The sequence below is a fragment of the Candida parapsilosis genome, contig 006110 (assembly GCF_000182765.1).
Source record: "Candida parapsilosis strain CDC317 annotated contig 006110".
NCBI lineage: Eukaryota > Fungi > Ascomycota > Pichiomycetes > Serinales > Debaryomycetaceae > Lodderomyces > Lodderomyces parapsilosis.
The window spans coordinates 343,546-367,347 of NW_023503284.1; the positions used below are offsets into that span (position 1 = coordinate 343,546).

The following is a 23,802-nucleotide window of genomic DNA, read 5'->3' on the forward strand; positions in this document are numbered from 1 at the left end:
AAAATTTCATTTACGTCGTGTAATACTCATAAAAGGTATTGGGTTACCACGCGTAGCAGCAGTGAATTGGTCGTATATATCACCCCCCCTTTCAAGGCGTCTTGTACGGTTATGAGATTAACCAGAATGTATCGTACGATTAATCCTTGCAGAGTAACCTTTGACTCACTTTAGCTCGGGCATTTGCGCAATCGAACCATGCACGGACTTAATGCACAGTGTGGACTTTATATAAAACTGGGTCTTATTGTTTCGTGGCGGCGTTATAAATTGTCCGTGGTATTTCTGGTGCTTGGTAAATGGTTAGCTCCAGCGGGTATTTTTTGAAATAGTTACATTGGCCCACTTGCTCTTTTTGGGCCTCCTGATGAACAAGTTTTTAATCTACAAATTACACCCGCAAAGGTAGTTAATGCCATTGCATTTACATTCTGCAATTCGAAAGCAGGGGCAACCGTTTACCTTGTGTACCTGCTGTGTTGCAGAGAGCAAAAAACATTTTAAGCTTTCGCAATTTTTTTGTATTGACTTGCTTTACATTGACAGCTCTAAACTAAAAAAGCAAATCGCTAAAAATGCTTTTTTGAAAAGTCAGACAGGACATCGTACATGATGACTCAACAATTAAGCCATGAAACTTTATGCAAGAGAAGGTTTTGCTTTGAAGGAAGGTTTAGATCTTTCGTTTATGTGATGATGTTGATGTCAGTGCCACTGCTGATGGAATCGCGTCGGGGAGGAGCGGAAAAATAAAGTTGTTTTATTGTTTGATGCAATGTAGGGCGGTAAATATTCGAGTATGCCATATGGTACGTAAGTGTCTAGAGTTATATTGAGAATAACAATATCGTTGTGCACGTGTTGGTGGTAAACAAGAGGGAAAGTGCAATCGAAGGGAGCACACACTGGAGGCGATTTCCACCATGCTTGTCCTTAATATTGTCGGGCTTCCCTACCAAGTTTTTCATTGGCGCCTTAGGAACAAGTGGCTGCGAAAATGTAGATATAATTTTTCCAAAACTAATCGAAGAATGATTTTAGATAACGATCAGTACTCTCCGAAAATTGGGGTAGCGACCCCAGTATTCTATTTCTTGGCTGGGTTGTTCATGTACCCTCTTTCGCACGGCTTTTTGATAAGGAGCCACATTTCAACCTTCCAAGAATCTCTTATCTTCCATAGTTATAGCTCAATCACGTCTTAAGGCTCAAACTAAGCGTCGTGTTTCACCAAGACCAAATTTTTTTTTTTTTTTATTTTTCAAAGTTTTGCGCCATATTTTTCCTTGGCTTTTCAAACGGCACCAACTTATGCATTCCCCGAGCACATACCAAACATGTCAAAACAGGCATAGGTAGCTCTCTCTTCCTCTATTGCTGAGGGGTTTGAACTTCAGCCATACATTAAAAGGCGCTGATGATGTAGCCTGTTCTCCTCGTTATGCTCCCCGCAATTCTTTTGACATCCTGTCAGCTAAAATGCGAATCGCACGTCAAAATTGTACCATAGTGTGCCACATTGATTCTAGTAGGGAAAGTACCCTACAGTACAAGAAAATCGTCGAGCTACTAACCAATTGAGTGTCCGATAACAAACATCCTTATCAGTGTGGTGCTTACCCAGCTGGGATAAATCGGAATTTCAATCAACCATTTTTTTCTTGCCAAGACGTCGAAACACTCCAAGGAAAATACTTCAACGAATGGCCCGTAGTAAAAGATTCGCTCCAACTTTATTTTTATAGAGAAAGAATATGGTCTACTGAAAATAATACTAGTGTTGGAGGTTACATTAGTGTAAACGTTGTATTCAGAAGAGCTCAATTGTTCAATAGACAATTGCTACATTGAAACAGAGCTACAACCGCTCTGCCTCCCAGCTTGACTCACCTCTAATGGCATCAATACCTTACCGCCAAGATAATATACCAGCTGAGAATTCATCAACTTCCTGGTGGAAAACTATCCACAATTTTTCCTCCATGCGGCAACAAACAAGCATCATCATTATTTTGTTATCAGTAAGGTGTTTTTTCAGTTTATTTTCTTGGAGAATATATGGGTATGGAATTTTGCAAATTGTCACAAGTTTGGAATAAATTGATCTGGGGTGGAGAAGAAGTAACATTCCACTATAAAATCGAGTCAAACTTCCCCCCCTGTCTTAGACATGTTCCCTCCTCCCTAGATCAGTCCTTCTAATTTTACTGCAACCAGTTGACATGACAGAAAAGGGACACATAGTTGTTACCAAGTCAGTTCAATCCACCGACCACGTTCTTGATGTTGCTGACCACGAAATCGATTTACATGCTATCCAATCCCAGGCCATCTCAGTGGGAGATGTGGGAACTTCACTCACTGAGTTCCAGAAGCGATTGATTTTGAAGAGAATGAACTTGCACACGATTGTAGATCTTGGCCACTTGTCTCCAGTTGCTATCTTTATGATTGAAAAAATTGCAGGGTTGACAGTTGAAGAATCAATCAAGATTGTAAAGGAGGCAATTGTTGATCACGACGAGGATGTCAATATCCCCACTAATGAATATGATTTTTGGGAAAAGCTAGTTGCGTATACCAACACACAAATGGGGGAAGAAGGTTCGTCTGGTTCCACTGTTTCATTGGATAAGGAAGTCAGTCACAAGGAGAAATGGTCTGAAAAGCAAAAAGTTTCGGAAGTTGGCAAAGCTGATGAGTTGAACCTGGACCAAGAGGATCAAGACTTTGATTGTTTTGAAATTGTTGACTTTAACCTTCAAATCAGATTAGAGGCTGCATTGATTGCATATTATTCGCCTTATCCTGAAGTCAGGGCAGTTACAGAGCCATATGATGACTCTTCAATTCCATGTGAAACCTTCCGTGTGTACTTGCTTGGTATAATCTGGACTTGTTTGGGTACGTTCATTAACCAATTCTTTGCAGAAAGACAGCCCACCATTACCTTGTCATCAACCGTTGTTCAATTGTTTTTGTATCCTTCTGGAAAAGTCGTTGAAAAAATTTTGCCCAAAAAGGTGGTCAAGCTAGGCAAGTGGCATGTTGATTTAAATCCTGGTCCATGGAATCACAAGGAGCAAATGTTGACAACAATCTTTTACAGTGTTTCCAGTGGGTTTGCTTATGTTAGTTACAATCTTCATGCACAAAAAGTTGAAAGGTTTTACAATAACCAATGGGTTGATTTTGGGTACCAAATATTGCTCACCATGGCCACCAACTATCTTGGTATTGGATTTGCGGGACTTTTGAGAAGATTCGCAATCTATCCCCACAAGGCTATCTGGCCAACAATTTTGCCAATCATTGCCTTGAATAAAGCGTTGGTACAGACTGAAACCAAGGAAAATATCCATGGATGGACTTTATCACGATACAAGTGGTTCTTTTTGGTATTTACATTCTCCTTCTGTTACAACTGGATCCCCACCTACCTTTTCAATGCCTTGTCCTATTTCAACTGGCCAACCTGGATTGCTCCAAATAACCCAACCTTGGTTGCTATTACTGGATCTGCCTCCGGATTGGGCCTCAACCCATGGCCAACATTTGATTGGAATATCTTGAATTTCAATGGATGTTTGATCTACCCGTTTTATGCACAACTTAGTCAGTACATTGGCATGGTCATTGGGTTCATCGTCATCGCAGCATTATGGTTCACCAATCACAAATGGACAGGCTATGTTCCAATCAACTCCGCCTCATTATGGGATCGTTTTGGATCAATTTACTCTGTGGAAAACATTGTCAATGAAGATACATTATTTGATCAAGCAAAGTACGATCAGGTGGGACCCCCATACTACTCCGCCGCCAATTTGGTGGTTTATGGTGCTTTTATCGCCATCTATCCATTTTCGATTGTGTACGAAGTGTTTATGAATAGAAAGCCAATGTGGGCAGCAATGAAGGGGTTGACCCGAGGATTCAAAAACTTTAGAGGATCAGTTTATGAAGGTTTTAATGATCCACACACCATAATGATGAAGAAGTACAAGGAAGTTCCTGACTGGATATTTGCTATCGTGTTGGTGGTTTCAATTGCATTGGCAATCATTTGTGTTCAGATTTACCCAGCACAAACACCAGTATGGGGTATTTTCTTTGCTGTTGGTATCAATTTTGTGTTTCTTATCCCATTGACGGCAATTTATTCCACCACGGGTTTCTCTTTTGGATTGAATGTGTTGGTGCAATTGATTGTTGGTTTTGCATTACCAGGTAACGGTTTGGCTTTGATGTTTATCAAGGCATTTGGTTACAATATCAACGGTCAAGCACAAAACTATATTTCCGATCAAAAAATGGGTCACTACCTCAAGATCCCACCAAGAGCTGTTTTCAGAACGCAAATGTTTTCCATCTTGATTGCATCATTTTTGGGTTTGGCAGTACTCAACTTCCAGATTGCCAATATTGCCAACTACTGTGCTCCAAATAACACACAAAAGTTTACATGTCCGGGCGCAACCGTGTTTTACAATGCTTCAATTTTGTGGGGTGTCATTGGCCCTAAAAAGGTGTTTGGTGGGTTATATCCTATCTTGCAATGGTGTTTCTTGATTGGATTTTTGTTAGCATTCCCATGCATTGCATTCAAAAAGTATGGTCCTAAAAAGTACACCAAATACTTTCAACCTACATTGATGGTGGGTGGATTCGTATTTTATGCTCCATACAACTTGTCATTCTTCACCGGTGGAGTGTACATTTCGACCATGTTCATGTGGTTCTTGAAGAGTAGATACTTAGCATGGTGGCAGAAGTACAACTTTGTCTTGTCTGGTGCAATGGATGCCGGTGTTGCATTTAGTGCAATCATCATCTTCTTTGCCGTGCAATACAAGGACAAATCTTTGGACTGGTGGGGGAACAATGTGATTTGGAGGGGTATTGAAGGTATGGGCGGCCAAGGTCGATTGAATGCTGCTGATGCCCCTGAAGGTTACTTTGGATTGAGACCAAGTCAATGGCCATGAAATAGGTGTAAGTTATGTAATGCCCCCTTATGTTCAATGTATATGCTTCCTTTTTTTTTTTTTTTTTTTGATTCTGATGGTCCCATGGACGCTTCAATGTATGCAACTACATTACAGGGTGGTGGTAGCATTTGAGAATAACAATTTCATTTCTAGCGCGTTCAAATCATCATAGTTTTGTGTCCACTTTGACGTTATTTGATGGACGCGTGAAAAAAAAATGGAATTCTTACTGAATAAACAACAAAACAAGACTTTACTCCCCATTTGCCATTACGTTGATGATACCACATGTATATCACACCTAACCAATACTTTGCAGCATATCGAGACTTGAAACGAACGTCACTATCTCACTCGACATGTAAATTGGTCATTTTTGTATCTTGTTTAGATGTTGATTCACTATGCGCTGCCAAGATGTTTAGTTTACTATTAAAGAAAGAGTTGATACAGTATCAGCTACTCCCAGTGGTGGGATACAAGGATCTCAAACTGCATTATGATAGACTAGACGACGACGTGAGTAACGTGATGTTAATTGGTTGTGGAGCCATGTTGGATATTGAAAGCTTTTTGGAGGTTAACCCGGAGGAGTTGTTGGATAATGACGCTGAGCAACAAGAGGATGATCAAGACTTAAATGACGTGAAGCAAAATCAGTTCAAGAGAAAAATATATGTTATTGATGGACACAGACCGTGGAATTTGGATAATCTTTTTGGGTCTGAGGTTGTGGTTTGTTTTGATGATGGATATGTCGATGGAACTTTGCTGGAGGAGAAGAAAGCGTATGAGATTTTGATCTTGGAGGGCGATGAAGAAGATTCAGGTTCTGAGTCGGAATTGGACTCCGCGGAAGAGGTGGAAGAAGAGACAGATGTGGATCTACCATCAGAAAGTGAACTTGCGATCAGCTCACAGGATTCCGAAGATACAATCTCACGCAAACGAAAGCTACAAGAAAGACATTCGCGACAACTCGAGAAACTAAAGAAGCAAAAAAGGTCACTTAATGAAGACAAATTACAGACGTACTACAATCAAGGTTCTACCATTAGCACCGCCAACACCATCACCGTTTATGCACTTCTTACAGCCATTGGAGAGACAAACTTGGAAAGTTTGTGGATCGCCATCATTGGAACATCGTCGTTGGATAGCCACTATCCTGAGATTTATGATAAACTACAACCACTTCTCAAAGAGGAAGTGATGAGGTTGAACCCGGAGCACGAAAATACCAAAAAGAAGGCTGACCAAAGCATTCTACGTGTTGAACGAGATTACCATTTGTTTCTACTACGGCACTGGACTTTGTATGATTCTTTTTTCTATTCAAGTCATGTGAATTCTAAGTTGAACTTGTGGACAGACGAAGGTAAAAAGAGGCTTCATAAGCTTTTTGCAAAGATGGGGGTTTCATTAGCTGTTGCTCAACAAAAGTGGTTATACATGGATACAAAAGTGAAGCGACAATTGCCTATTATATTTCGTCGCTATTTGCCAATTTATGGACTAGAGGGAATAGTTAGGGAAGGGTTCATAAAGACATATGGATACACGGGGCTGCTTTCTGCGATGGAGTGTGTTGAAGCTTTAAGCGCGTTACTTGAGTTTGATGAGAAGTTCATTCAAGAGTCGGCGAAACGTAATGAAGAGGATGACAAAACTCTTGACAACGAAGACGACAAGATAAGGAAAAGAATGGAAAGGAAGGAGAGTTCTTGGTTGAATAATTTCTGGTCATCGTGGGATGCTTTAAATGTTACCAAATCGTTGAAAACAAGCGCCACACAATCATCCCCGTTTGCGAAATTGAAAGGAAGTGAGTTACTTTTCCGAGGTTTGGAATACGCAAAACAGTTACAACAAATCACATTTCGAACAGGAATGTCTTTACTTGAACGTAAGATGATCAAAAACTTGAAGCTCTATCGATTATGCGTGTTGAATGATGGTGCTGTTCCCGATTTGGAAATATTTATTAACCCACTAATGTTGTCAAAATTGGGCTCTTGGTTGATCGAAAACTTGGCCGAATTGGACTTTATCAACGGAAACCATTCTTTGAAACCATTAGTAGTGGCGAGTTTGGATGTGAGCAGTGACACTTATCTTGTTATTGGCCTTGCACCAAGGTACCCTCGTGGAATGAGCAATTCAGAAAAGGCCAAGTTGTTGCAAGAACAAAGCAATGATAAAATTACTGCTGAATCAATGACAACGCATTTAAATACATTCAGTGTTGCATTTCAACAATTGTCAAACACATCTGGAGCTAAAGTGCGTGTTGACAGTTTTGATAGTTCAATAATAGAAATTAGGAAGGATGATTTGGCGCCGTTCTTGGAGAAGCTCACATTAAGTGGCCTCATATAGAGTATTGCTTGTGTATTAGGATTTAGTGCACGACAGAAATAGAATCGCCTTAAGAGCCCCAATGGTAACACGTGATACCGGATCCCCCAAAAAATTATCGTAATTAACTATGGTATCCCCCAAACTTTGCATCTCTCGACGAATGCAAATCGTTATCAAAAAATAAACGTATTGTAGCATTTACGGTGGAAGTTAATTTGTTTCTCAATGATTCCTCAAGTGCAGTTGATAAACTTTTGCTTATTTCATGGGGTGCAGAGATCAGCGCCCACAAACACACACAAAAGAAGCATCAAGGTTGAGTCGGATTGACCCCACACGCTCCATCTAACCATCGAAAAGAGTAAGCCAATCGGAGAGTTTACTCGGTGTAGATTTTACAGCCGATGAGTGGTTCTAGATAAAACTTAGGCAAAAAAAACCGCGCTTTAATGCAGCGGAAAAAGGTTTGCTCTTTATTGTTTTTTTTAAATCTCGGAAAAACTACAAAGCTTCGGAATAATTATTTTTTTCTTTGGGGAAGTCCACCAACAACAACAACATTATCTAGCTATACACCACACCCGGTTGAAGTGGCGAGGGGGTAAATAGAATGACCCCAGGAGGATGGGATTCATTTCACAGGGATTTACAGTACCCCAGATTGTGGGGGGTTAGATGTTCTCTGTATATGCACAGCAGGTACGCAAGCGCCCCCACGCCACCTCCACTCTTCCCCACCTTAGTTTTGGGGGATTGGGGGTTTTTTTCGCGAAATTTCAAGGAAGACAAATAACCAAAAAAATAAAAAGAGAAAGAAAAGGAGCAAAAGACAATAGGAACACAACAAAATGCAACTAACACAAAGGGGCAAATCTCGGGTATCTTGTCTACGATCTGATTTCTTCGAAATTTGCAAGGAGTGGATGTTAAGTGATCAAAAATGGCAGTAGAGGTAGATGGAGTCACACGACTAAGAGATGGCTCTCACGTAATGCATCAGACAGTCGATCTTTATCTTCAGCCGATCGGCTTCTGTAAAGCTGCATCGCTATTGTGCGCAGCAGCTATGATATAACAGTGCAGCACTGTTGCTGGTATTGTGTAAACTAGACGCCAAGAAGAGTCGAAAAAGAAATTTTAACAATGACCGGACTACCTAAAATCGCAAAACCAAAAATCCAACCAACAAAAAGTAAAAATTTTTAATTATTGAAGGGGTATTGCATCATCAAAGGATATCTCAGTTAGGTTATGGATCTCACAAAATCACGGTTGCTGCTTAGTTATAATTAGTAAGGAAAGTGATTTTTCCCATAGCTTGCAAATGATATAAATAAACCCAAAAGGTATTCAAATTTTGAGAGACATTCTAGTTATTACTTATTGTATACATCACTCCTCGATATAATGAGTAACGACGCTAGGAGCTTACAGTCGGCAATGTCTGATGAAAAATCAGACAAGGAATCTATTCACACTGTTGATACAGTAAAGAGCAAGCACAGATTCAGAAACAAGTTTAAGGTCAAGAACATTTTTGAAAAAATTGAAGATAGACCTACTCCACCGCAAGTGTATAACTACCGGGTTTACTTGACGGCGATTATGGCTTCTGCCGCTGCTATTATTATTGGTTACGACAGTGGTTTCATTGGAGGTACAGTTGCTTTGGAATCTTTTAGAAAAGAGTTTGGCTTGGACGTTGCAACTAATGAGGCTTATATCGTATCCAATGTCATTTCAGTGTTTCATGTTGGTTGTTTCTTTGGTGCCTTGTTTTCATACCCTGGTTCATATTACTTTGGAAGAAGGATCCCCTTGATTGCTGCTGCTTTGTTGATCACTCTCGGTTCTGGTATTATGCTTGCTGCAAAGGACTCTGTCGGTCTTGGTCCCATATATGCGGGTAGAGTCTTGGCAGGGTTATCTGTTGGTTGCTCTACTAACTTGACAGTTGTTTACATTTCAGAAATATCGCCACCGGCAATCAGAGGTCAATTGACAGCAAGTTATGAGATTGGATGGAGAGTTGGGGATCTAGTTGGGTTCTGGATAAATTATGCCGTGGATACAAACATCCCACTGAGCAGGAAGCAATGGATGATTCCTTTTGCCATTCAATTGATTCCAAGTGGGTTGTTCTTGATTGGAAGTATTTTCATGAAAGAAAGTCCAAGATGGTTGATGCAAGTTGGCAAATACGAAGAAGCAATCAAGAATCTCACATGGTTTAGAAAATTGCCAGAGACTGATGAGTACATCATCTATGAAATCAATCAATGTAAGGAAAGCATTGAGGAACAAAAAAATAAGGTTGGTTTGGGTATCTTGGATCCATTTTACGAAGTCTTCTTTCACAACAGAAACTTGTTACACCGGTTATTCATCACTGTCATGTTGTTCCAGTTTTGCAATTTTATGGGAATTCAAGCTATCAACTATTATTCACCAAAATTGTTTAGAGGATTGGGGGTCAAAGGTGTCAACTCTTCATTATTTTCAACCGGTATGTTTGGTGTTGTCAAGTTCTTTTGTACATTTTTCTACATCTTGGTGCTTGTGGATACTGTTGGTAGAAGACTTTCGTTTATGGTGTCTTCAGGGCTATGTTCGATTTGTTTTTGGTACATTGGTGCATACTTGAAAGTGAATGATCCTACTAAACCAGGAGTCCTGGCTGGTCCAGGGGGTAAGGCTGCTATTGGAATGATGTATATCTGGATTGCGTCGTTCATTTCTGCATGGTCAGGTGGCCCATTCGTTGTTGGTAGTGAAGTTTTTGATCAAAACATTAGATCGTTTGTTCAAGCAATCAATGCTGCTTCCTCATGGGTAGCCATCTTTGTTATGTCTAGATGGACACAACAGATGATCAAGAGTATGTCATATGGAATCTATTTCTTCTTTGCTGCATTAGCGTTGGCATCAATTCCATTTGTGTACTTTCTTTTGCCAGAGACAAAAGGTATTGCATTGGAAGACATGGACAAATTATTCAACAGAAACATTCCGGCTAGAAAAGCTCACAAGATTGTGTTGAACAGTGTAAAGAATGAAAACCAAGAGATTTTCCTTGAAAACCATGAACATGGATTGTTCAAAACGGACACCAACAAACCGGAAACTGAGAATGTGGAAAATATTTTTGAGAGACAAGACAGAGTTTAAAAAAGGTGTACATTAATTGACCTATATAAAGTTAGAGGTTATATAATGAAATAGAACGGAATAGAGGAAATGTTTACGATTGGATCTTTTTGTGTGTAGCTTTTCTCGTACATATTGAGATAATCTGCTATGCTTTCCATTACATGGCTAGCTGTTTATAGCGAACCAAATCGCAGCAATTTGGGCAATTAAATTTGCCGTCAAGTCTTTCTGCACGCCTTTCGAAATGAATTTACATGAGAGGAAAAGGACGGGGGGATTTATTGAATCTACAGAGATATCTTGTCATCTCTAATTGCATAATGCAAAACAAACTAGTCTATATGCCATTCAATATATTTTAACCTTTTGACCACAGTATGCTCTTTCCTTCACAACTTCAAGTCTTTCAAAATTGAACCTTCTCTATACATAGCATCAATCTGAGGTCTAAAGAATTTTGACGCAATTGGTCTTCTTAATTTGGATGTTGGAGTAATAACATCCCTCTCCAATCTCAATGGCTCAAACTCAATATAAATATTGGCCAACTTTTCAAATCCACTAAGCACCGACCCAATGCTTGAGTTCAACAGTAATAAAATTCGAGTTCTTATCAGGCGCTGATTACAAACTTGAAGAATCTTTTCTTCGGTATCCAACTCATTTGCCGGGATATTACACTTTTCACTTAAAAAGTTAACAATATTCACTGGATCCACGCCAATGATTCCTACCAAATAGGATTGGGTAAAGTCCCCATGTGCATATACTTGTGTCAATATGGGATTATTGGTAAGGTACAAGTTTTCGACTTTCTCTGGGGTGACATACTCTCCTTGAGCCAATTTAAAGAAATTCTTTACTCGGTCGATTATGACGAACCATCCTTCACCTGTAACATGTGCCACGTCACCAGTCGAAAACCATCCGTCTTCATCGATACTCTTCTTTGTCTCTTCTGGGTTCTTGTAGTAATGACTAAACATTTGTGACCCACGTAATTGCAATTCTCCCCTGGGTCCACCTTTATCATTCAAACGGTAACCCATTTCTGGTAATTCTTTTAACCTAGCTTCAAACATTGGAGTTATTGCACCGCATGTTCCCATGCTAGCGGTGTGGAATGGCAATGACATAAAGACACCACCGAAAGATTCACTCATACCATATCCTTGACTGAAACCAATTCCTAAACTTGTTTTCAAAAATTCAATACTTTCAACGGCACAAGGAGCACCGCCTGTAAAGCACGTCTCCATATTATCAAATCCAAATTTAGAACGCAAGTTCCTGATCAATTCTTGATCATAAATAGAATGCTCAGCTTTACCTCCAGTCTTGGAACGTTTTGTGTCAATAGCTTGATTATCTAACCCTTTTTTGGTCTTTAATGATGAATCAACTGTAGACGCCTTGACTATTGCTTCCAATTTGGAAAATACTCTTGGTACGCAAGCAAAGAAAGTAGGTTTGAATAGCTTCAAGTCTTCAAACAATGTCTGCGGAGTACCACCTAATCTAGGGAACCCAACACAGCCTCCACATAGAAACAGAGACGATGACATTTGCCTTTCAAGTATATGTACCAATGGTGAGAAGGCAAACTCTCTCGTGCCCTTGTGATGAGGCAACAAAACTGAAAATCCCAGGATTGCACCAGCGACTGCTTTCTGCAGCAAAACCACACCCTTTGGGTTAGCTCCGGTAGTTCCAGATGTAAAAGTAAGGGTGAATGTAGTTTCCGGAGTTGGCGTGGTTTCAGCTCGAGGGAAGATTTCGCCAATCTTAACCACTTGATTGAAATCATACAATTTGATGTTGTTCTGATCAGCTAGTTCAATTAAAGCTGCATCTGATATCTTGTCTCTAGGCTTCAAAGGATCCATTGATACAAGCGTAATCAATGATTCAAGCTCTTTCGGATTTGAGGCTTTCAATTTGATCAACCCCTCAATTTTGTTTTTAGAACAAATGACGGCCGGGGATTTAGTAGTCTGTAATATATACTTGGACGATGCTGGACCCAAAGTATCATACAATGCTGTTGATGTTATGGAAGTGGAAGAGCATGCCAAATCTGAGATTATCCACTCCGGTCTGTTTCCGGAATAAAATGTCACAATAAAAGAAAGGTTATCCTTATCATACAGCTTGTAGTCCTTACCATGGTTGATGATTTTTTGATGAGATTCTAAATCGAGGTTCTTGTATGGGTTGTTCTCAAGCAAAAATAATAATCCACTGGCAAAGTTTTGTTTACGTTCACTGACCTTTTGGTATGTCAGATAAACATATCTCTCTTTATGCTCCTCATTTTCATAATCGTATTCATGGTGAGCCAAACAAGGCCTGTTTGGGTGTCTTTTGACAGTCGACTCGAATATAGCATGGTAGGTGTCCAACTCTGGTAACAAATGCAGCTTCACTCCATTTGGGAAAGCACCATTTCGAAAAATTTCTGAATATCCTGGTTTTGCAGTGTCGGGGACCTTGATAGCTCTTCCACCAATATGCTCTGGTACAGGTAAGATTTGGTTCACTAAAGTTTCAATTGGCAACTCATTGGGGTTATGGAACACAACAGGACTATTGTCCGGTGCGTAGAGTGAATCGGTTTCCGTATCAACTATTGAAGGTAATCTGAGTGCCATGATTTCGAGGGTCGGATCGTTTCGAATGGAGATGAAAAGTGTGGTAATATCAGGTAACTGTGTCAGAACAATGCTCTATGGCGTTAGAAATTAGTAATTGACAAGAGAGTGCCCTTTTACACTCTACGCCTCAAGTAGTTGCGGACATGGGTGCATATAGATATATATATTCATCAAGTGTGGATCAACGTTGTAACAAACTTAAAAAGTAACCCTCTTTCTCGAAAGCGGAGTTTATTTTTTCAAGGAGATCTAGAAATTGTAACCGATCGCAATGTAGTTCATTATCACTCGAAAGCACGAACCAATACGACAAAAGAGCTAGAAAAAAAAAAGGGGGGGGGTTTAAAGTGGTAAAAGTAAATTGCAAACACAAACTTTCAACTGTACCCCCACTTTTCAAGTTGAAGGGGATTATAGTCTAGAGGGGTAATCGATGTATATGTATCGTTGATCACATTTCAGGGAGCGGATGTGCCTACCGAAGTAACACAAAAACCAAATGTGAACTCAATGGAGCTATAAGCAGAAAAGAGTAATCACTAACACTTTAGATAAAAACAGGAGTCATTGACAACAAGAATAGAGTAGAGAGGGGTATCTTACGGAAATAAGAGGCACCGCAATGGAGTTCCAAATGATATATATGAAGTAGTAGGAAGATGATGAGGAATGTCAATGGATACACCAAGCAATTGGAAGCAAAAATAGAGCTCAAGCTGGGAAGTGAATAGGAGGTATATGGTCCTCTGTAAGTTGAATAGCTAAAAATAGTTGTCGTATCTCAATGCATGCTCACCCAGCCCACAACAGTTAGTAGCTTTTGATTCCGTTTTTTTAGATCATTTGAGCATCTCGTAGGACATGTCGAGAAGCGTCCCTGAATCTACGTCATCAATCTTCTCGTGGAGCATTAGTTGATTTGATGTAGTCTCCACTGCTATATTCGTGTTGTAGTTTTTAGGGTGTGGGTTTGATTTTTTGGCTTGGTGGGAAATATCCTAATGGGAAAACAATGGTTTGAGGGATTTAACTTGGAACTGACTCTTCGTACGCTGTCAACAGTCGCTTGTTCATTCAACTAGCTAGTGGAAGTATTACAGGATCTCTTTTCTCAAAGAAGATAATAACGCTTCATCTATTTTGATCAACGTAGTTAGTCACAATTTCGCAACCAAATTAAGCGGGGAACTAAGAATAGAATTCAGCCACACGGAAGAGAAATTAGCAGACTATAAACCACATCTTGTGAATAGAGAATCTTCATCTACAGCCAGGTAGAGCAAGCAAGGTCGTAGTTTGTTCGAAGAGTGTGATCGATACTTGAATTCCATGTCAGCCTCTCTAAAAAATGGTATACTTGAAACCATTATTCAATTACACACCATTTGGAAAGGTTGCGCTTGAACTGGTGATCTTGATCACAAGTCATATTCTGTCATAAACATTAAAACCGTGAAAACAATGGTTGAAACTGGGCCGCTTCTACATATCCTCCTTCACTTTTGTGTACCAACCACATCTCTCCTAGAAAATTGGGAAGCATAGAGTTGAATGCGATCAAGTGGCAACTGATATCCTTTGTCTATATACTGCCACACTACTCTTTAAGAGGAGTTGACTATTTGTACAAGTTGAAGCATATAAGCTTATACGTCGATGAGTCATAATGATTCTTTTCTTTAGTCGTGTCTTCAGCACAATTCAGCGTGGCTTTTGATATTGTCATTGTAACTCCAGATTTTTCCCCATTCCATCAACTACTCCTTTGGCTACTTAGTCTAACTATAGAGGCAAAGATGTCAAACGGCCACAATATTGACGAGTCATCTGACAATGACCAAGAATCTATTCTTGAATTTGAAAGATTGGAGTCTACTTTACCTCCTGCATTGAGGAGATCAGCCTCTTCTTTATTGGAAGCAATTCAGTCAACACCGACTCCACTGCAAACTCCAGGAAGCCACGTAAATGCTCACATCCAGCAGGATCACACAATTAGATCTCCTCAACCACAACACCCAAGAGAATTGATTACTCCGTCTGGAACACCTCAGTATCAAACAGTTCCAGGAAGAAATGCCACTGCAACACCCAATTTAAAGAATGCAAATTACAGACAGACGCTTATTAGCAGGTTATCCAAGTCGGAAAATGGGAGAGAAGCATCCCCAATTCCTTTACCAAAGCCAAAGTTTGATGAAAACATCTTTAAACCTGCTATGAACTCCAAAAACTCATCAACAGGTGTGCTTTGGGCAACTGAAAGAGCAGCAGATTACGGATACGACTCTGAACATGTTGGAGATTGGGCTAATTTGGGTCAAGGTGCTCCTGAGCATGGGGACACGATTCCCGGATCGTTTCCAAGACCAAAGACTATTAATGTGCCAGATTGCTCAAGAGAGTACGCCCCTACTGCAGGTATTAAGGAGTTGAGAGAAGCAGTGGCAAATTTCTACAATGAGACATACAGAACTAAAAAGGGCAGCAAGTACACGTACAAAAATGTTTGTATCGTTCCAGGAGGAAGAGCAGGGTTGACAAGAATTGCATCAATTATTAGCGATTGTTACTTGTCCTTCTTTTTACCAGATTACACTGCGTATGCTGAAATGTTGTCATTGTTTAAAAACTTTTCACCAATTCCAGTCCCGTTAAAGGAGGCTGATAATTATGAAATTCATTTGAAAATGATCAAGGAGGAATTGACTAGGGGTGTTAGTGCTTTGTTGACGTCAAATCCAAGAAACCCAACTGGTCATTGCATGAAACCAGAACAGTTGCACCAGCTTCATAATATGTGTCGCGAAAAGTGTTTGTTGATTATGGATGAATTTTATTCGCACTACTATTACGATGGTGGTTGCGATGGATCATCAATCAGTTCTGCTGAATTCGTCGAAGATGTAAATCGTGATCCAGTTTTAATCTTGAATGGATTAACAAAAGCATTCAGATTACCTGGGTGGAGAATTTGCTGGGTTTTGGGTCCAGAGGATTACATCAATGCATTGTCGTCTGCTGGGTCCTTTTTGGATGGTGGATCAAATGCGCCTTTCCAATATGTTGCTATTGATTTTTTGCAGCCACTTAAGGTGAAGCGTGAAATGAAAGCGTTGCAATTGCACTTTAAGATGAAGCGAGATTACATTCTTGATAGATTATCCAAAATGGGCTTCAAATTCACCGAAAAGACCATCCCAAATTCTACCTTCTATCTCTGGCTCAATTTGTCCCACTTACCAGGGAAATTAAGCAACTGTTTGGGTTTCTTTCATGAGTGCTTACACGAAAAGGTGATTGTTGTTCCTGGATTCTTCTTCTTGATAAATCCACAAAATTTGAGCCACTTAGAGGAGGTTATTTGGTATAATTATGTGAGAATTAGTTATGGACCTGAGCTCCACCATTTGGAAAAAGGTATGGATGGTATAGAGCGCATCTTGGACAGATTCGGTTGTTTACCATATGAAATTAAGTAGAAAGAGTGGTTAGTAAGATCTTGTGACTTTTTGATTTGTATTGGGTAGCGTAATACTTCTTTTTCACAACTGCTTTGTTTTATATGAACCCACAAATTCCGCGTAGAAGGTAACATCGGGCAGAGCAACAATGAATGAGGCAACAAACATTGCGGGCCTACTGTCAAGCAGAGAGACAACAGAGTCAATGGATATGTACAGTGGGCATGGTGACGTGTCTCCGTTTATGCAATTCCTCAACATGACTGGACTATTGAAAATCCCCAATTTAATCGTTCGCCTTCTTGCAATGAATTTTGAAATTAGTTTACATATATCGTCCATTCTAATTACAATGCTAGTAATTACCATGATATCACTACTAATAATACGATATAAATACCTCACTGGCTACTCCAAAGATTTAGAGAAGAAGAAGCTGACGAAAATGAAAGGCTCATCATCTAGAAGTCAGGGCCCGGATAAAGCCCAGAAATCGGCGAGCTTATTTGTTGAGAAGCGTAAAGAAGAAAAGTCGAGTAACTATCTAGACGAGTTCCTTGCGGCAATCAAAGTGTTTGGTTACTTGGACAAAGCAGTGTTTCATGAATTGACTAAAAGCATGACTACGCAAAAGTTATCGAGCGAAGAAGTATTGTGTCTTGATGAAAAGATTGGATTTCTGATTGTTGTTGAAGGTACTGCGCAAGTGTATACCAAGATACCCAAAAAGAGTTCATTGTCGAGCCATGGTGACAACAACAACAATGAAACTGAGGACAATGAAAATCTTCAGCATTTCGACGACTACGAAGAAAATGACGATTTCTTCAAACTTGGAAACCAAAGCTACCAGCTTTTGAATGAAGTCAAAAGTGGTGCTCCTTTAAGCTCGTTGATTTCAACTTTGGAACTCTTTAAGCCACGCAAGAGGGGCTCTAGTATGAGTTCAAGTGGGCCAATACTTACACCCAACGAGGATTTAAGAGGTGGCGTTGCATTAAACTTTGATTACATAGGGAAACCTGTTGACGCAATGAAGTTTAAAGATGAAGATGACGACAAGGAGTATCCCAATATTATTGTTCGCCCCAAGAAAAAGAAACACACAGATACCATGACAATTGCCATTATTCCACACTCTGCATTTGAGCGAGTACAAATGAAGCATCCCAAGGCTACTTCGCATATTGTAATGATGGTATTGACTAGATTGTACAAAGTTACCATGAACACAATTCACAATTATTTGGGATTAACCGGTGAGATATTCAAGGTTGAAATTGATTTAAACAAGTCATTGAACTTGGGTTTGCCGAGTTATTTAGTGGACGGGCTTGTGGAAAGATTGAAGCAAGGTAGCAATAGTTCTAAAAAGCGCTCCAAACAGTATAGACGGAGTCCTCTTGAAAGAACGTCCTCACGGTATGTGTTGCTTAATTCGAAAGTCAAAAGCAACAATCCAGGTGATTTATTATCCTCAGTGCCAATCTCTCGTGATGATCCAAACCAAAAAGTGTCCAAAACATCATCTACTCAGTTGATGGATGATAACAAAAGGGTAAACTTTACTGACAATATCGAGGAAACAGAGGAGAACTCATTAAGGATTGCAATTATTGAAAACATATTCCATTTTGTTGGTATTGACAGCGAAGCTAATAATGTCCATGAGCAAAATCCATTTCTGAGTTTGAATTCGTCTGCTAGTAGCTCGCTGTTGGCGCTCACCAATTTCTCAAATGGGTCTACACCAAACCCTATGTACCATAATGTCTTTAAATTTGATCAAAATGAGAATCTAATGAATACAATAAACTTGAAACAACTTCACAAAAGCTTATCACCTCCAGCAAGCCGTCCATCGTTTCAAAAAGCACTCAAGAAAAAAGTGGTGCCTAGTGAAATGAATATCAAAGATGCATTTGCAAAGGTGTTGGAGTTAAAGTACATTGAACCAGACACAACTGTGGTTCAACAGGATTCAGTCACGTGTGGTTTGTATTACGTCATTGATGGATCATTGGAGGTGCATTACAAAGATTCTGAAAAGTATAGCCAACATACAACTTCTAAGTATGTGTATTCTGTCAGCCCTGGAGGCGTTGCAGGATATTTGTCATGTGTGGTTGGATTCCGTTCGTTGGTGTCAATCAAGACGCCCAAGAAATCCAGTGCCGTAGTTGCATTTATTGCAAAGAATGATTATAACAAATTGCTCGACAAGTACTACTTCTTACAATTACCTGTTGCTATCAAGTTGAAGAATCTGTTACCTAAAGAGATTCTTATTATAGATTATGCTCTCGAATGGTGTCATATACCAGCAGGCAACATTTTATGCTCACAGGGCGATTTGGCAAATGGGTTCCATGTGGTACTCAGTGGAAGATTCAGAGTGGTTAAAAAGATTGAAAAGAAAGGGTCGAATGATGATGACGTAGAGGTATTGGGTGAATATGGACACGGTGAATCCATTGGTGAAGTTGAAGTGTTGACTGCTTCGAGAAGAACCAATTCACTTATTGCCGTGAGAGACTCAGAAACAGCGAGAATTCCAAGAACTTTGTTTGAATTACTTTCATTTCAAAACCCAGCAATCATGGTTAAGGTTTCACGTTTGGTGGCAGCAAAAGTTCTTTCATCAGAAAAGAATGTTGTCCAATCTGCTCACAATTTTATAACTTCGTCCAGTAGTGAAAATTTTGTTTCCGCAAACTACAAAACAATCACCATTCTTCCTACGGTGTCGGGGTTACCGGTTCGCGACTTTGCTGACAAATTGGTTCATGCGTTGAAAGCAATTGGTCGAAACGTTATTTCATTGGACCAGGCTCTGACTTTGACCCATTTAGGAAGACATGCATTTGATGAGAGTTTAGCGCGTTTGAAGTTGTCGGGGTACTTTGCGTACTTGGAAGAAGAGTATGAAACAGTTGTTTATGTGTGCGACTCACCGGTTCAATCGCACTGGACATCAACGTGTATATCCCAGGGGGATTGCATATTGCTATTAGCCGATGCAGACGACGATACCACAGCCACGTCGATTGGGGAATATGAACAGTTGTTGATTAAGCTCAAGACAACAGCACGAACCGACTTGTGTTTAATACATCCTGATAAGTATGTTGTGTCGGGTTCCACCAGCCAATGGTTGAAGAATAGACACTGGGTACAAGGACACCATCATGTTCAAATGGGCATTGAGAAGCACAATGAATCACTTGGCCCCAGCAAAAAATCTTTCATTAGCGACTTAGCTGCAAAGTTTTCTCAAAACAACTTGATCATCTCCAAAGTCGAAGAGGCTACGACCAAGGCTCTCAAACGAATCCGTCGACCCCAACATGAGGACATCACTTTGGCGTCTCACAAGAATGATTTTCTACGTCTAGCTAGAATATTATCAAACGAAGCTGTTGGTTTAGTTTTAGGGGGAGGAGGATCAAGGGGTATTGCTCATGTCGGTGTTGTCACCGCGTTAGAACGACACGGTATTCCTGTTGACTTAATTGGTGGAACATCCATAGGATCTTTTGTTGGGGGCCTATATGCAAGGGATTACAACATTGTTTCCATCTATGGCCGAGCAAAGAAGTTCTCCAAAAGAATTGCATCGTTGTGGAGAATGGTGTTTGATTTGACGTACCCAGTGACATCATACATCACCGGCTATGAATTCAATAGAGGTATTTGGAAAGTATTTGGGTTTGTTGAAATCGAAGACTTTTGGGTGAAATATTTTTGCAATTCAACAAACATCACGAACTCTACAATGGACATACATGAGTCAGGGTACGCTTGGAGATTTATCCGAGCATCCATGTCATTAGCCGGATTGCTTCCACCAATAGCGTTTAAAGGATGTATGCTTTTGGATGGTGGGTATTTGGATAATTTGCCGGTTATGGAAATGAAGCGTCGTGGAGCTAAGCATATAATTGCCGTGGATGTAGGATCAGCAGATGACAGAACTCCTATGAACTATGGCGACACCTTGAGTGGATTTTGGGTGCTTTTCAATAAATGGAACCCCTTTTCCAAACATCCCAATGTGCCCAACATGATGGATATACAAATGAGACTTGCTTATGTTGCTAGTGTCAATGCTTTAGAGGAAGCAAAAAGTGCTCCCGGTGTTTACTACATGCGACCACCCATAGATAACTACGCCACCTTGGACTTTGGGAAATTTGATGAAATCTATCAAGTCGGGTTAGGGTATGCTGATAAGATGTTTACCGAATGGGAAAACAAAAATGAGTTGCCGGAAATCGCTGGATTTGTCAATAAAGACAACATGAAGGATTTTGGAGAGAGGAAGATCATGTATAGAAGAAACTCAATTTAGAATAGAGTGTAAAAAGAAGAATGTAGAGCTGCTTTGTGAAACTCATCTATCTAGTTGTATTTTCTATTCTCTAGATGCAAAGTTGAGTCTTTGTTGCCCAGTCGAGTGCGCTTTGCTTATATCAACCAATGATTTATAAAACTCAACCACTTTTGGATGAGATCGTACTTTGTGCTCATTGAAATTTAGTACTTGGAGACCATCCCGCGAAGTTGCTCGAGACAATGCGACATATGATTGACCCGTTTCAAAAACACTTTTCAAGTCAACCTTGACGCGGGATAACGTTTGACCCTGTGATTTATGTATCGATAACGACCATGCCAACATTAGTGGGAATTGCACACGAGACACAAGTACGCGCCCATCCTCATCCTCCACTGTCCATTGTTCTGGCTCAACAAGCACAGTCCTGCTGTTGACCCCATCGGGTGATAAAAACTTAACCAAGGGAAACTTTCTATTCTTGAAATCCCCTAATAAATCATTGTTCAACTCCGTCTTCCTATCATCTGTTTGCTTGCCGTCATGAGTCATTACTTTTTGAGTCAAAGTTGCTGTTGTCAAACCTATACTTGTGTCAGGATCATTGAAAATAAAGTCTTTCAAGTTTCCTTCTTCATCGACATGATCACCGTCTTTGAATGCCTTCATATATGTATCCTTATCAACAAAGTCAACAACGGTACCCAAAGAGCCATTAACGAGAGTCTCATCAAAATTTTTGACACACATCACCTGAGCATCCTTTTTCAAAAGAAGATCTTGTGGAGCCAAAAAGTTCAGGAGAAGTGCCGACTTTTGTGGCTCTTGTAGCGACCCCGAATCTATCGCGTGGTAACTGACAGTTTCACCAGGTAAGGCATTCAAGCGTCGATTGTTGGCTCTTTCCACCTCGTTTCTAGTTGCAAAGAGCTCAGCCGGCAGAATACCAGCAGGACATTCCAATGGTCTTGATAACCTTCTAAACTCTTGAACAGTCTTTTCAGAAATCCTCCCGTCCCTCATTTCATTCAACATGTTGATAAACACTTGGTCACCCTTTTGTCGAAAAATTTCCTTTAAAATAATTGTCTCTTCTATAGTTTCATTCCAAGCCAAACTCTCAAACGAAAAGAATGCTTCAACATCATCTCTTGTATCACCTTCAGCACTGATTTTCTTCACTACAGGAGGGAGTTGATAGAAGTCACCACAAGCCACCAATTGAATGCCACCAAAAGGTGCATTGTTTTTCCTTAGCCTCTTTGCTATTTCATTCAATTTGTCCAATAGCTCGCCATCAACCATTGATACCTCGTCAATAATCAATACTTTTGTATCTCTCCACCTACCATGCGCTTTTTTATTTCGCTTGATTTTTTTGATCAAATTGTCCACCGTACCAGTCCCCAAACCAATTGCACCAAAACTGTGCAACGTGATTCCACCAATGTTACAAGCTGCCAACCCTGTGGAAGCCGTGACTGCAACTCCAGTGGGGTACTTTCGCCTCAATGACTTGATTATGGATCGAAGCAAAACTGATTTCCCGGTTCCTGCAGATCCAGTATAGAATAGAGACGTCCCCTGAAGGACTTTTTGAAGGACAATTTCTTGCTCCTTTGATAAAATGATTGGCTGAACGACTTTTCTTGATTGTTCAGCTTCAGGTATTTCGCTTTTTTCAACGGATGGTCTCTGTGTCGCTAGGAGGATTGTATGGTGATTGATTGGAGTCTTGCTCGGACGTTCTAGTTGCGGAACAGTTGAGTAATTGCGAGTCAGAGGTCCTGTAGCCGTACCACCTCTGTACGTAAATGAAGAAATTTTGGCAGATGGCCGTGCAAACACTTTTTGCGGAGAGTTGCTTTCAGCAGGCGGGTTTGCCACTGGGTGATTGGTTACGGGTGAGCCCTTTGATTCCGAGGCTTTGCTCTGCAGTGTCTGCGTATGCAAGCTTTTCGGCGGTGACGAAGTGACAATAAACTTAGATACTCCGCTTCTAGCAGGAGCTTTTACTGTTTGAGTTTGCGACTGCAGCATAGTGCTCCTCTTGGACTCTGGTGGCAGCTGTGATGAAGAAGCCAGCCGTTTGAAAGATGATGCGCGAGTGACTACCGGTGGAGAGTCATTCTTGTTGGGCGATTGCGAATGCAACTCAGCATCGTCTAACATTGCCAAAACTTCGTCATCGTTCTCACTAAATTCAAACGCGTCGCTATTGGATGGACTTTCCGTGAAACTGTCGGCATCAAGGTCTTCAATTTCCTTTTTTACCACACCGGAAGTAACGTTTGACTTTCCTAATTGGTGTTCGTTGCTTGGCTGGTATTGCAATAGACTTTCGAGTTGAGTCGTGTCACTAAATTCAAACGATGGTTGGACCTCCTCAGCTGCTTCTTTCGCTTCGCGCGTCTGCGTCTCTACCACAGCATCTTCTTGCTTTGGAACCTCCAGTTGCGTCTTTCGCAGCATCGGTAGGCTATCGGAAAACTCAAACGAATCATTCACATCATCATCATGCTCGATCGCGTCTTTTGCATCGTTCTTTTCATGCTCAACAGGTTCAGGAACATAGCTCAATGTAAATATATCTAGATCCACATCATCAAGGTCTTCAGGATCATGTTTTGAACTTTTCGCTGGAGCACTATTCCTGCTGCTTTCTTCTTCTTCTCCAAACGAGTCGTCAAAGTCTATACCGTCCAAAACCTTGCTGCTCCCAGAAGCATTTCCTTCAGCCATTGGGGCTTTAGGATGCGTTTGACTTAGTACAAGTCCCTTTGATGTATGAAACAATGCTTTTCGAATCTTTATTTGTGATGCTGACGCGTGTATATGTCGTTGTA

General features: G+C 40.4%; 7 protein-coding genes across 7 annotated transcripts; 5 read left to right on the forward strand and 2 right to left on the reverse strand. All coding sequences in view use genetic code 12, as the record gives it.

The window, feature by feature from the left end:
• Positions 1-2,222: 2,222 nt before the first annotated feature.
• On the forward strand, positions 2,223-4,988 carry CPAR2_701630 (uncharacterized protein; the record flags this gene model as incomplete). Its single annotated transcript, XM_036811922.1, has 1 exon — positions 2,223-4,988. The coding sequence occupies one exon, from the start codon at positions 2,223-2,225 to the stop codon at positions 4,986-4,988; it is 2,766 nt and encodes a 921-aa protein (XP_036668311.1).
• A 291-nt stretch (positions 4,989-5,279) lies between these two features.
• Positions 5,280-7,370, forward strand: CDC45 (DNA replication initiation factor; the record flags this gene model as incomplete). Its single annotated transcript, XM_036811924.1, has 1 exon — positions 5,280-7,370. One exon carries the CDS (start codon positions 5,280-5,282, stop codon positions 7,368-7,370), a length of 2,091 nt encoding a protein of 696 aa, XP_036668312.1.
• A 1,389-nt stretch (positions 7,371-8,759) lies between these two features.
• Positions 8,760-10,520, forward strand: CPAR2_701650 (sugar porter family MFS transporter; the record flags this gene model as incomplete). Its single annotated transcript, XM_036811925.1, has 1 exon — positions 8,760-10,520. One exon carries the CDS (start codon positions 8,760-8,762, stop codon positions 10,518-10,520), a length of 1,761 nt encoding a protein of 586 aa, XP_036668313.1.
• Positions 10,521-10,891: 371 nt separating this feature from the next.
• On the reverse strand, positions 10,892-13,153 carry CPAR2_701660 (uncharacterized protein; the record flags this gene model as incomplete). Its single annotated transcript, XM_036811926.1, has 1 exon — positions 10,892-13,153. The coding sequence occupies one exon, from the start codon at positions 13,151-13,153 to the stop codon at positions 10,892-10,894; it is 2,262 nt and encodes a 753-aa protein (XP_036668314.1).
• A 1,799-nt stretch (positions 13,154-14,952) lies between these two features.
• Positions 14,953-16,638, forward strand: CPAR2_701670 (uncharacterized protein; the record flags this gene model as incomplete). The annotated part of the gene is made up of 1 exon (XM_036811927.1): positions 14,953-16,638. The coding sequence occupies one exon, from the start codon at positions 14,953-14,955 to the stop codon at positions 16,636-16,638; it is 1,686 nt and encodes a 561-aa protein (XP_036668315.1).
• Positions 16,639-16,768: 130 nt separating this feature from the next.
• On the forward strand, positions 16,769-20,971 carry CPAR2_701680 (lysophospholipase; the record flags this gene model as incomplete). The annotated part of the gene is made up of 1 exon (XM_036811928.1): positions 16,769-20,971. The coding sequence occupies one exon, from the start codon at positions 16,769-16,771 to the stop codon at positions 20,969-20,971; it is 4,203 nt and encodes a 1,400-aa protein (XP_036668316.1).
• A 63-nt stretch (positions 20,972-21,034) lies between these two features.
• On the reverse strand, positions 21,035-23,428 carry PIF1 (DNA helicase; the record flags this gene model as incomplete). The annotated part of the gene is made up of 1 exon (XM_036811929.1): positions 21,035-23,428. One exon carries the CDS (start codon positions 23,426-23,428, stop codon positions 21,035-21,037), a length of 2,394 nt encoding a protein of 797 aa, XP_036668317.1.
• Between the last annotated feature and the right edge of the window lie 374 nt (positions 23,429-23,802).